The sequence below is a fragment of the Malaya genurostris genome, chromosome 3 (genome assembly GCF_030247185.1).
Source record: "Malaya genurostris strain Urasoe2022 chromosome 3, Malgen_1.1, whole genome shotgun sequence".
In the NCBI taxonomy this organism is placed as follows: Eukaryota; Metazoa; Arthropoda; class Insecta; order Diptera; family Culicidae; genus Malaya; species Malaya genurostris.
The window spans coordinates 255,610,930-255,623,385 of NC_080572.1; the positions used below are offsets into that span (position 1 = coordinate 255,610,930).

Here is a 12,456-nt window from a genome sequence, read left to right on the forward strand (position 1 = left end):
TATTTGCATATGTCAAGAATTGTGCAGTGTACTGTTCGCATAAAGATACAATCATCCTCAGGATACAGAAGAAGACCAGAGATTCGCATCTATTGACGAATCCAGTCAACAGGGTAATCTGCGATTACTTCGGTTCCCAAGTACACTGTCATATTAATTTTTTGGGATGAATAATTTCCATTCATTTTTTTCCGTCATATTCATTAATAATATGCCTTAGTATATCCGGATCAGCCGGTGGATTTTGAAATATGATAACCATGCACGCGGACTCCTTAAAGTAAGTTCGATTTTTTTAAGAGGAACAATCGATTAAATGCAATTGAAATTTTATTACTTACCTATACTAGTCATATTACTGACTTAAGTGTACAAGTAGTAATGCTAATTTTATGTGAAGCATAAATGTTTCAATTTCGTCTTTTACATACGTTACAATCGATATCAGATAAAAGACTAAAATCTAATGTGCTTCTCTTTCATATTGAATACATAAAACTAATTGATCAGCGTGTTTGATTTTGACCGCGAGCGCCGGTTTTGTTGCGTGGTGCGGGCAGGTTCATGTTACGTCGTAGATTCGTGTAAGTTCATGTATTGACCTGCTCCAATGTTACACCGGAAGCTAAACTGATGTCTCTTTCAAAACATTTAAAAAAAAGCTACAATTTCATGCATAGTAAAATTAATCACACATATTTATTTATTTATATTCAATCGACAGAACTAAAACTATACACTAGGTAATAGAAATACTATTTCTTTAATAATAGCTTATTTCGAATCACTAAATCCTTAGCGTCATGTTCAATCGATTCATACATCCACTTTCTGTTAACACGACAGTGTGAGCCACATTTTGTAGTACTACACAATAAACAGGGAAAGTGACACCCGGGGCAGCTCATGTCCAAACAATCACACAAATCACGACCGGTTTCCCGATGTATACCCCGATCAGTGTATATTCCCACCACCTTGGGCACAACGAGCGGGGTGGACTTCCTGTTAAGCTTCCGCTTTTCGCGACGAGATGTTTGAGGATTGAAATTCGCTAAAAATTTCGGATCCGTTTCCAATTTTTTCAGCTGTCCAACAGTGTCATTTCGGCGAGCCCGGCTCATCGATTGGTTTGAGTTGCGAAGGTTGGCCGATACCGGTGTGTCAGAGCGATCTGAGGTCTGGGGATGAGGAGAAGAAGACGCAGACGATATTCCAATGCGTTCCGATTCCCGACTGCCTCGTTCGACGTGTTGTGGCTCTTCGTCCGAGGATTCGATTTCAACGCATTCGTCCATGATTTAGATTTGTTACCTGTAATTCCGCCTAATTTAAAAATTTATTGTGATACTTTTTTCCAGTGACTCACTTATTATACGGCCTTGATCTTATAAAATATGTGAATTTTTTATTCCGACCAGTACCTCTCCCTGTAACCGTAAACAAATGATAATGGCAGACAAATATAGCTTGTGCTATAATTTAATCCAGAGACGTGGAACGGGGAGCAAACACCGTGACACACGAAACAAAAAGTAAATTAGACGTCAACATTTCAAAAGGGCCTAAAAACAATTGACAGATTCTCTTTGTTTACATTCTCTTTCGACTATATCTGCGAATTCTACAAACGTTCGTTACATGTTTGGTACTGTTAGAAACATGGGAATATTGTCTTTCATTCTACATAAATATTATGCAAGTACACGTGGAAATTAAGGAGATATCAAGAAAAGAGAGAATACAAAGAGAAACTTTCATTGGTTTATGTGACCTTGTGAAATGTTGACATCGAATTATTTCTTCATTGCAACAGAGTTGTCAGTTATACAGATTTTTAAGGCACACTCTGATTTCGTTCAGAAAACAGATTTGGGAAAGACTTCCTATTTTCTTTACAGATATATACAGATTTCAATGAATGGATGGTGGCAACCCACATTTTAGTACGTGCTGGTTTTATAAAATGGTAACACCCTCATTTGCTGTGTTGTGTTCCATGAGAGTGTGATAGGCAATTAATCGTTTTGTTTTCAACAATCGGATCGTGCGTGTTACTCGTCAGCATTATAAAACGGTGTTCAAAAATAATGATTATGTCTGGCAACGCTGCCCTCGAAGGAAAACATTTCTCGGTTGATTTTGCAAACGGCCGTATATGCACCTGACAGTTTCAAAACGTTCTTTCAATCGTTCCGGAACGATAACAAAATCCTTCTGTCTGTTTTAGAAATATTCCAACTACAACACAACTACACGATTTCCCTAGGTGTAAAAGATAACTTTTTTTCTTGTCGCATAAATCACACGAAAAATCGATCGTAATAAAACAAAAAGAAACTTGTCATTTTAACCAACAGTAGCACCCAAATAGTGTCGCGATGTGTAATCGCGATGACATCTGCATGTGTTCGCCACGCTGAATGAGTCAATTTCGCACACAGTTCATATGCAAGGCTGTATTGAGGTTTCTATGCCCGATGAAAAATGAACGGCGGCCCTAGTGAGAAATGGGTGGCCAAAACGTTTCTTGATAAAAACAAAACAATATGTAAAAGCGATTCACACGTAGGATCAGGCGACTATCACCGGCATGGAACGGTCACGGAACAATAATATTAATTGTAAGCAATTGTAACTACGACTGTTACTTGGTTAAAATGAACCTCGAACTTAACCTCAGGGGCACCTATCTGCTTCTGTTCCTAAACGTTGGCCGCCGTTTCACGCCGGCCCGAGTGTACTCTGCATCGACCGGAGGCTGGGCACTCACTCTCGTCCTTTATCGGTTTTGGGGTGTTGGGCCAGGACGGACTAGTAACCTTAGACCACAGACTAACAGACAGGACACTCAAATTAGATTCTTCAATCATTTTACCGGTCATTTCGAATATTCCTTTTTTTGGGACAGTACTCACATGTGTCATGATGGCGCCACGTCACCCTATCAAAAACATCCTGTCTGTTATCTAGACTGTGTTTATTTTTTCATTTACCAACAGAGTTGCCATTCATACAGAATTACCTGTAATGTATTGATTTGTTTACGTCCATGCGAATTTCATGCAGGATACAGATTTAATACATATTGCCAAAACTATATACATAATTGTGCCTACTTCTCATCCTCCAACGGAATACAAAATCGAACCCGTTATGTTACAATATTTACTTGCTTCTGGTCTGCCGCCACTTAATTTCGGGTGAAAACTACCAACACAATAAAAAATAGTCTTTATGAACAACGTTGCGTCAAATAAATGGTTATCTTCGCGAAAAAATTAAATGTATTATCAACGTAATCCAATAATTTATTGTGTCGATTCATTCTCAAATATGTTGATGAAATCAGGCATCCCTGCAAGCAGCTGATCGGTGTTGACAAACGAGGGGAAACCAACTAGTAAAAAAACTTTCACATAACACAAGGGGTGTAAAAAAAAAAGAATTTTAAAAGAATTTACTCATACTGTCATGTCTGTTAGTCTGTGCTTAGACGATGTACCCGAGAGTTGCGTATCACCAAAGAGGTACAATTTTCACCCGGTTCACTAGCGATCAAGCACTACGCGGAGTGAGGGGGGAGAGGGGCGATATACTAAATTGGGTAGCACACACACCGGGTTTATTCGATATCACACGGCCAAACTCGCGACACTAGTCGATTCCCGTCGCATGATCGACACTGTTTCACTAGACCGTTCTCCCTTTTCTTAACTTCGGTCTTCACTATGGTCCAAGGGACCTTTGCGGTAATCGATTCTTCTCGGTGTTTTTTTCTTTTCGCGCACGTAATTTATTCGACCGATAGCGCATAGCCCGGAGAATCTCACCCGGGGCAACTAACATACGATAATCTGGCCATCACGGACCATTTGGGCCAACCCGATGCTTTTTATCGTATAATAAATCACCACGCGGTCCGGTAACTTTTTCCCGGCACTTGTTTTATCGCTCGACAGAAAAGAACGATCTGTCCTGGTTGGCATCCATGAGATAAGAGAGCGAGTTCTCCTTCTAGGTCCTAGCTGAACCCTTCCGTTGGCTCGTTGCTACCAATTTTGGCGGATGATCCAATACGCGTTGAGATCGGGGTTGCCAGTCGAGTGCGTTCCGGAATTTGGTAGCAACTCGGGATTTGAAACGACGGTTATTTAACTAATTATTTTCTCTTATCGCTCCTATAAACAATTTTTAAACTACACATATATAAAGCAAAGTTTATGGTAAATGGGCACATGTAACACAATTCATATGAAGGGACACTACGTCAAGTTCACGGAATATATTAACATCGGGTACAGTAGCCAGTGTTGGTGATTGCCGAAAATTTCATACTCTGAGTATTTCACGGCCCTTAAAAAAAATACAGTCTGATAATGATCGTTGCTGTGTGGAATTTCCCAAGAGAGAATCGCAAGTTGACAATTATCGCAGAAAATCGAGTCGATGATTCAACTTGATGATTCTCATATTAGATTGCAATATTTCAAAACCCTTGTGTGGAGCATTCACATACATTTTCATAGACACAACTTATACAAAGATTATATGCATATAGTTAGAATAAGCGGCAATAGTGAAATGATTCTATCGCAATTATCAACTGCCTGTATAGAATCGGATCGCGAAACGAGAATAAGCGACCGTTTGTTGCTTCAGAGAAGATCCCCACAGCGGCGTGCTAACCTTTGATTCTCAGAAATGTGATCGAGAGAAATTCGCTCTCGCACTGGTGTCGATTCTATGTTAAATGAGCCATGCCGGGTTTTTGTTGTTGCGATGATTTCCAACTCTTTTTGATGGCACTAATTCAATCGTGGAAGAGTTGCGAGCGAGCGTTCTATGATACGGTAAAAGCCATCCTTGACAGTAGCAATATTCGGCTAAAAAAAGAATAAATTAATCTTTACGTTGACCGAAGTTGAATGATCGACTGAATCATGTTTAAAGCATGCGTTTCCTGACGAAAACAAACCAATCTCGTTTGCATTTGTGGTTGTAAGTGAGCTGTCAGAAAGCCTAATATCTGTTTTCTGTGCTTTTATCATACTTACTTACAAACTTTCGATCAAAACATCTTCGTTACTATAAATAAAATTAGACTGTACTTGGATTTACAATATTCGATTGCTTGTTTACCATATTTTAATCACTATTGGCAGCGATTACTACAGCGCCGTATTTTTCCAACCGGGCCGGTAAAATCTATAGCAATCCTATTACACGAGAATTATTAATGTCATTTATAATGATGACTAAGTAATAGCGGCTCTTACACGAGCATTATTTTTGTCATTTTTAATTATGACTAAGTAATAGCGGCCCTTACACGACCCTCTCAGCAGGCCGTTCAATTTTGTTGATTTTTGATCGCTTGTTGAACGATATATTGCACGAAATATTCGTTCAATTTGCTGGAACGGTTTGTTGTTGTTTTTTCTCTTGCAAAAATAGTGTGAAAATTAAGTTTTACCTTTACATAGAAAGAAAATTTGTTGTTATTCTACGTGAAGTAGAAGTATTGTGCAGGTATGTATTGTTAGTTTGAACAAATGAGTGGAGAAAACTTCAGAAATTCTGCAGTAAAACTAGTCCAACGGGGCTCCAACTCCTCATGTTAAAAATGGCTCAACAATGGACCTCTGTCTGCCGGGTTTGTTGAACGAAAAAAATGGCATTCGGTTCAACGGTCTGTTTCAAAATCGGCAAACGAAGGACCCGTGTTGGCCTCCCGTTGAACGATTGATTGGACTTTCATTGGACCAATGATACAACGTATTGGACCAATGAAGGACCACCGTTGAACGTTTTTTTCTAAGTGGGGAGCATTGTTTTTGTCATTTTTAATGATGACTAAGTAATGATGTATTTCAAATTTGATAGAAATCTCGTCATTACTGCACCATTACACCATTATTAAAATGATACTATTTTTTAGTAATGACATTTTTAATGACTTGTGTAAGGGTCGCTTATCAAATTTGAAATATATCATTACTTAGTCATCATTAAAAATGACAAAAATAATGCTCGTGTAAGGGCCGCTTAAGGGCCGCCTTTTGAAAACGTTCACAATCGCGTAAAAATATTCGAAAATTTACAATGAGAACTGTCATTTGCAAGTAAGGCCATTCGAGATTTCCTACGAGATTTTTAGTTATTTGCGTTCTTGGTCGCTGGCTGACTGCGTAACGCTTCATTCGTTGACAATGTAAATAAACAAGTTAGTAATATATACAGTCATTATCTTTATTTTACTTATTTCTATTTAGACGGATAGACCGTTCACATGTAGAACTATATCCTGCAGCAAAATAAATAATCGAATGTATTCCTTGGCGCAGATAAAACATTCGTAACTAACTGCCTTAAAAATTTCGAATATACATTTCAAATGAAAAACTGGGATGTTAAAATTTGATGAACACTTCAAATTTGGTGAATATTTTACCAATTGCTCGAAATTTTTGTGTCAGTACAAATGGATTTTTGAGCACTCCAACACCAAATTTGTGCAAGCCGGCATTTTAGACCAACTTCCAAAATCGTGGATCCGCGACTTGAAGTCGGCAACAACGAAAGAATTAAACCTTATACCTTCAGGATACGTCAATGAGAATTGGAGTAGTGATTTCAAGTTATTTCTCAGCACTGTGGCCTCACTCGTTGTTTCATATGACGAAGTTGATTATTCGACAGCCAAGCAACCTCTTCTAAAAGGACTGAGTCCTAAAAAACAGTATGAAATAGAAAACTTGACTGTAGTTATAGAAGAAATGTGCTGTGAATCCGAAATTCTTCTTGATTTTGGTTCTGGGTTAGTAAGTATGCCATAACTTTGTTTACCTCATTATTAAATATTTTAATTACAGGGTTACTTGAGTCAAAATCTACACCTAAAGAAAAAATTCACAGTTCTTGGAATCGATGGAGATTCGTTTCGAGTTGGTGCTAGCCAGAAGCGACAATCAAAGTTATTTACAAATTCAACCGATAACGTAAAATTCGTTCATCATTTCATAGATGAAAATTCGTTTGAATACCTGAATGCAACAGTGTCATTGTTGTTTCCACAACAGTCGGACACTAAATTCATGATCGTAGGTCTTCATGCTTGCGCAGATTTGTCTCCCACAGCAATAAAAATGTTCCTATCAAACGAATCAATAACCAAAATAGCAATAATGCCATGCTGCTATCACAAACTGAGGGTTTCCGGTGACAGTTGCAATATTTTCGAAAATATACCTTTAAGCAACCAGCTTCGTAGAAGTTTAGAGAAGGATAAGAACTTCCTTTGTAGACCTTTCCTGCGATTGGGTTGCCAGCAGACGTCTGCCAGATGGAAACTGTTAACTCAAGACCAACACGATTCTCATGGAAAAGCCATGTTTGAACGTAGCCTAGTGGAAGCGGTGCTAGACGAAGGACAATTTGTAACAGCCAAGAAAATACGTTCAACTCAATTTACGGAAAATGCGTATACTAACTATTATCTTCGACACAATTCCAATCCCACAAGCAATTGCCCGTGGACCGACCATCACATTAAACGCTATAACGAACTTTTGACTCAAAACCCCGCGGGTGCTCAATTTGCAGAATATTTGACGTGCCTTCAAACGTGTTTACAGGTATATTATTATTTTTTAATCTATTGGATATTATTAATAATAAGCTACATAATATTATTGCAGCCCCTATGTGAGAATATTATTCTCTTGGATCGACTTTGCTACATTCATGAAGAAGCAAGCAAACAGCACATCTTAATGCGCATAAGCATGGTGAAGCTGTCGGATGATAAACTTTCACCCCGCTGTTTTATTATTAAGGCCGAAAAAGAATACGATAGTAAATCATAATTTTCTTGCGGTCAATAAACCATACGACCGCAGTCCTTAAAAAAAATGTTCTGGCGAACAATGGACAATGGAGTACTAATTTTTTAAAAACAGAAATGAAAACGATTTTCTTTCGTTTACTGTTATGTCTAGCTCTCAGGAACACGGTAATATCCGGAGAAAATGTTAAAAGATAAACAAAGAACTATTTTATAAAAAAGAAGTGATTTCTTTTTTCACCCTTGATCTGGTATTTTCGCCAACATCGTCAGTCTTGCGTCCTTTTTGTTTACGGAGATAGATACCTCACCCATTCGATGTAGGAATGTTCACGAGATCTGTTGCAAGATGCCGCCAAGAATAATCGATTTGATTAATCGATCTTCAGAAAATCTAATTAAAACCTTTTTAAATTCTGAAATCATTCCACCAGAAACTTACATACCTTCACATTACAAGACGAAAACAATAACAGCTAATTTCTGGACAACTCTAAAAGCGCTATTTCTTTTATTTACAGAGCATTTCTTATGATTGACAAATTGTATGCCTTATTAAGAACAGTGCTGATAAAGATAAAATTGCATTTAGTTTGAATTGATGTATAGATCACTATTCACATGACGATCATGCACACAGACTTATAATTTATAACCCTAATGATGATAACCGTACAATTTCATGATCAAGTGTCGTTTTGCTTTTCATTAGGATTTATTTGTAACAATTCCCAAAAATATCAAATACATAAAACAAAATCAGTAATAAATAGGCAAACGTCCATCTGTACGTCATACTTGTGCTGGTTTAGTCTGTTAGTTAGGCATATATATATTTTTTAATTTCATTTGGTTCAATAAACAAATTCTCAAACTAACCAAAGGCTCGTCTTGGTTTCATATTGCTGAACAAAAACTACCCAGCCTATTTGTTTGTTTGAAGTTTTCGAAACAGAAGTGAAAGTTAAGACTAAAACTTCAAACGATTGAATTTTTGTTCAGCAATCAGACCAAAATTCTTATATTCTTTCCGTATGCCTCATAAATAAGAGTTTCAATTATGGTTCTTCTTGATTTATAGCAGCGTGGTGATAAGGGTTGGCAATCGGAGGCGAGCGGTTTGCGCGATTTTACTGATCCGACGAATCTAGGTTGTATGGCTGATATGTTTGGCCACTCGCTGGAAGATCTCGCTCCTTTCTGGAATTAAAAATGAATCAAGAAAGTTAGGGTGAAGTACACATTTTGATAGCACATTGTCGTGACCTACCCATAACACCTGTACAGGTTAGAAACTCCGGTGTGCAAACAAGCGAGATAGGTGAATTCCGCGCCATTGTTGTTATCCGTTTCGATCTCCTTCGTTAGTGGGTCAGACCGTTTGCCATACCTTGAGCCAAGGAAAAAACGGTCATTCCGAGGTACCACATTCACCTGTCTGAGGTCCTTCGCGCCATAAACGTGTGATCGTCCATAGCGACTGCCAACAAAGAACGGCCGTTTGTCACCAACATCTGAAAGTAGAAATATTGCATGTTTTATTTGTTTGCTTGTTTCATCTGAAAATTAAAATCGAGGATTGGGTTACTTTTTTAACTAACTTATGCGATGATTCACCAAAATAAAACAAATTTTCTACTAGGGAGAAAGTTCGAACATACGCTGTAATAGGTTCGTGGGTTCCAAACAATGTCCGATGGAATTTTCGTTGAAGCAAGCCTATTGATCATTGAGTTCGTTGTGAAATACGGAAGTCGATGAGGGATAGGATCTCGCAACTTGTTGAATCTTTCTTCGTCGTTCCAGGGAGACAAGACCTAATAGGCGACATCGATCAGGGTACGGTGACACATCCAAGGGATTTACATCGGGAAGGTAAGTTTTGCATTAAATGCAACACCAAGATCCTTAACACGATCAACTCTAGTAAGTGTTTGTCCATCAATTTTGTAGTCAAAGATTAAAGGATGCAGTATTCGGTGAAATATAATTACTTGACATTTTGCAATGCTGATCACAAGATGATTTCGTCGAAACCATGCGACAAATTCATCCAGCAATTTTTGAAGATGGCTGCATGCATTCGACACATACATTAAGTCTCGATGTTCTGGCGGGAGTTCTTCCCTTGAAAGATCGTTTTTGGGAGCTTTCATCGCGACTGCTAATAATATGTGAGGTACTGAATCCCCTGGTTATTAGTAACTTCGAAAAGCTAGTCGAGCTTCAATCTGAAACAAGGGTCCCGGCTCATTGCTCCATTCCAGGCAATGAAAGAGCCGATATTTTAGCCAAGCGTGGTGCTATAGAGGGTGAAATTTATGAGACACCGATTGCTTTCAACGAATTCTATAGCGCGTCTCACCAAAGAACACTTGCCAGCTGGCAAGCTTCTTGGGATAAAGATCATCTGGGTCGGTGGATGAACTCAATTCTTAAGATATCGACAAAGACATGGTTCAGGGGACTGGTTGTGAGTAGGGACTTCATTCGTGTCATGTCCAGGCTCATGTCCAATCACTACACATTAGATGCACATCTCCTTCGAATTGGACTTTCCGGGACTAATCATTGTGCTTTTGGCGAAGGTTATCGCGATATTGATCATGTCGTTTGGACATGCGTGGAGTATCGTGATGTCATATCTCAACTTCTTTGTGTACCCAAGGTAGACAATCTAATGTCCCAGTTCGAGACATTCTTGCTTGTCGTGACCTTTCTTACATGAAACTACTTAATTATTTCATAAAGACAATTGAAGTTTCAATTTAATAATTGACCCTTTTGAGACTTAGAGACATAGTTCTGACTCCTACTGCGTCAATTAGTTCATCCAATAGCAAAATTTTTAATAAAAATGATGTGCTGATAAAAACAAACTCGAAATAGGTTATTAAATCAACAACAAAATGTATAAAAATTTCAGCTTATTTTATGATTTATAGCAGTTAAATTGTTTGGTTCAAATAATATGATATTTAAAAAATAAGAGGAATATGTTTTAATAAACTCAAATCGTTGTGACTATATTAGTATTAGATTAGGATAAGAATTCTATTATGTTAATTGCCTTGAGAAATAAACGTATTTATGGAAAAAAATTTTGCACATGGATGCAGTCCTCATGATTACGAATTACTAAATACAGATTAAAATCGTCGGCGTAGATTAGCTTACATCCAAGCAGCAAGTCGGCATCGTTGAAAAACAGTGCGAACAAAATGGAACCCATATTACTGCCTTGTGGAACTTCTGATTTGTTCGTAAACGGAGATGCCACTACCACACTACTTCAACCATTCAACGAGGTCGAAACCAGCAAATTTGTACTAACGGATCGTCCTGGCATAAATCCATGCTGATCGGTTGATATATAACTTTTTGTACGAGAGAGAACAACAGAGCTGATATATTTTATTATTATTTCCATATCATTTGTGATAATTGCAACTTTGGGTGTCAAGCTAGTGCAACGGTTGAATTGCATATATCCTTAAAATGAACATACATACATGATCTTAATACCATATACCTTAGGTATAGATGGCTAGACTGATTTTCACGAGCTCAGTTTAATATGAAAGGTCGTCCTTACACATAGAACGGACGGATTTGTGATACGAACGAATCTACACTTTCGTTCGAGTTAGAATTTTGCATGACCCGGTGAACGATCGTAACTAGGTTAAAACCGGGTATAAATAAACGATATAATAATAATAATAATTTTGAATTCTCTATTTCGTTCGACTTGTATGATTCGATCGCCTCTCGTTCGGGAACACTTGAAATTTCGAACACTAACCATCAAAGCTGTCAACACTACTTACACGTTCTATATTATTTATATTATTAATTTCTTAGTAAACGAAACCGTCACACTTGTATAAACAAATTAGAAAGATTCTAAACCGAACATAAGTAATACGTGCGCAAGTCGATCGAGTAATGTTCGAAAATTTAACAACTCCAACTTCGAAAATTTAACAACTCGAGCTCATACCCAACTCGAACGGAACGCAGAATCGAAATTACACATTCGATCGGAATATTTCGAATCGATCTACGTACAGAATAGGGGTGATTGTCATATTCCGACTTTCGATACTGAAATTACAGGGTGGTATGTGCAAAAAATATGCACCCTATTTTCTTAGAGACGGCTGAACCGATTTCCACAAGCTTAAATTCAAATAAAAGGCCAAATTTCCTCGGTACGCCACTGGTCCTACGATTCCATAGAACGCTATTGATTTTTTTTTTTCGGATATGACTTCCGGTTCGAGAATTACAGCTTGATAAGCTGAATTATTCAAATTTCGAGAGCGTGTATACATGACGATGTAATAACGAATAAAATGGTTCGAACTAACCATATAATTCTTATGTTGTATATGTCTTGTTAGTTTATGGCCAAACAAACCGGTCCCAGATGTACCAGAAATAGCGGTCAAAAATTCCAAAACAGAGCTCACTTTACTTCCTCAATGATGGCATATCCGATTTTCACCAACGTAGGCTTAAATTAAAAACTTTTATGGTCCCATAGACTGCTAGTGAAATTCATCACGATCCTACTTCCGGATCCGGAACTGCAAAGTGCAGTGTGT

General features: G+C 37.9%; 3 protein-coding genes across 4 annotated transcripts in view; 1 reads left to right on the plus strand and 2 right to left on the minus strand.

Annotated features, from left to right (window-relative positions):
* Positions 1-668: 668 nt before the first annotated feature.
* Positions 669-1,475, minus strand: LOC131435757 (ARL14 effector protein). Of its 2 annotated transcripts, none has more exons than XM_058603936.1 (2): positions 1,370-1,475; positions 669-1,314 (listed from the first exon to the last, which is right to left on the minus strand). In XM_058603936.1, exon 2 carries the CDS (start codon positions 1,296-1,298, stop codon positions 756-758), a length of 543 nt encoding a protein of 180 aa, XP_058459919.1. In that variant the 5' UTR covers positions 1,299-1,314; positions 1,370-1,475; the 3' UTR covers positions 669-755. The 2 variants fall into 2 exon arrangements, with proteins under 2 accessions (XP_058459919.1, XP_058459918.1); XM_058603935.1 differs by having other exon boundaries at positions 669-1,326; positions 1,370-1,468.
* Positions 1,476-6,181: 4,706 nt separating this feature from the next.
* LOC131436688 (methyltransferase-like protein 25B) lies at positions 6,182-8,337 on the plus strand. The gene is made up of 4 exons (XM_058605555.1): positions 6,182-6,214; positions 6,276-6,824; positions 6,876-7,637; positions 7,701-8,337. The coding sequence occupies exons 2-4, from the start codon at positions 6,411-6,413 to the stop codon at positions 7,866-7,868; spliced, it is 1,344 nt and encodes a 447-aa protein (XP_058461538.1). The 5' UTR covers positions 6,182-6,214; positions 6,276-6,410; the 3' UTR covers positions 7,869-8,337.
* Positions 8,327-12,456, minus strand: part of LOC131436689 (RYamide neuropeptides) — a 44,740-nt gene continuing 40,610 nt past the window's right edge. The window contains exons 3-4 of the mRNA XM_058605556.1: positions 9,117-9,360; positions 8,327-9,046 (exon numbers count right to left, since the gene is read on the minus strand). Of these exons, the coding sequence (XP_058461539.1) occupies positions 8,977-9,046; positions 9,117-9,360 (314 nt within the window). The 3' untranslated portion in view covers positions 8,327-8,976. The remainder of the gene's footprint in view (positions 9,047-9,116; positions 9,361-12,456) is intronic.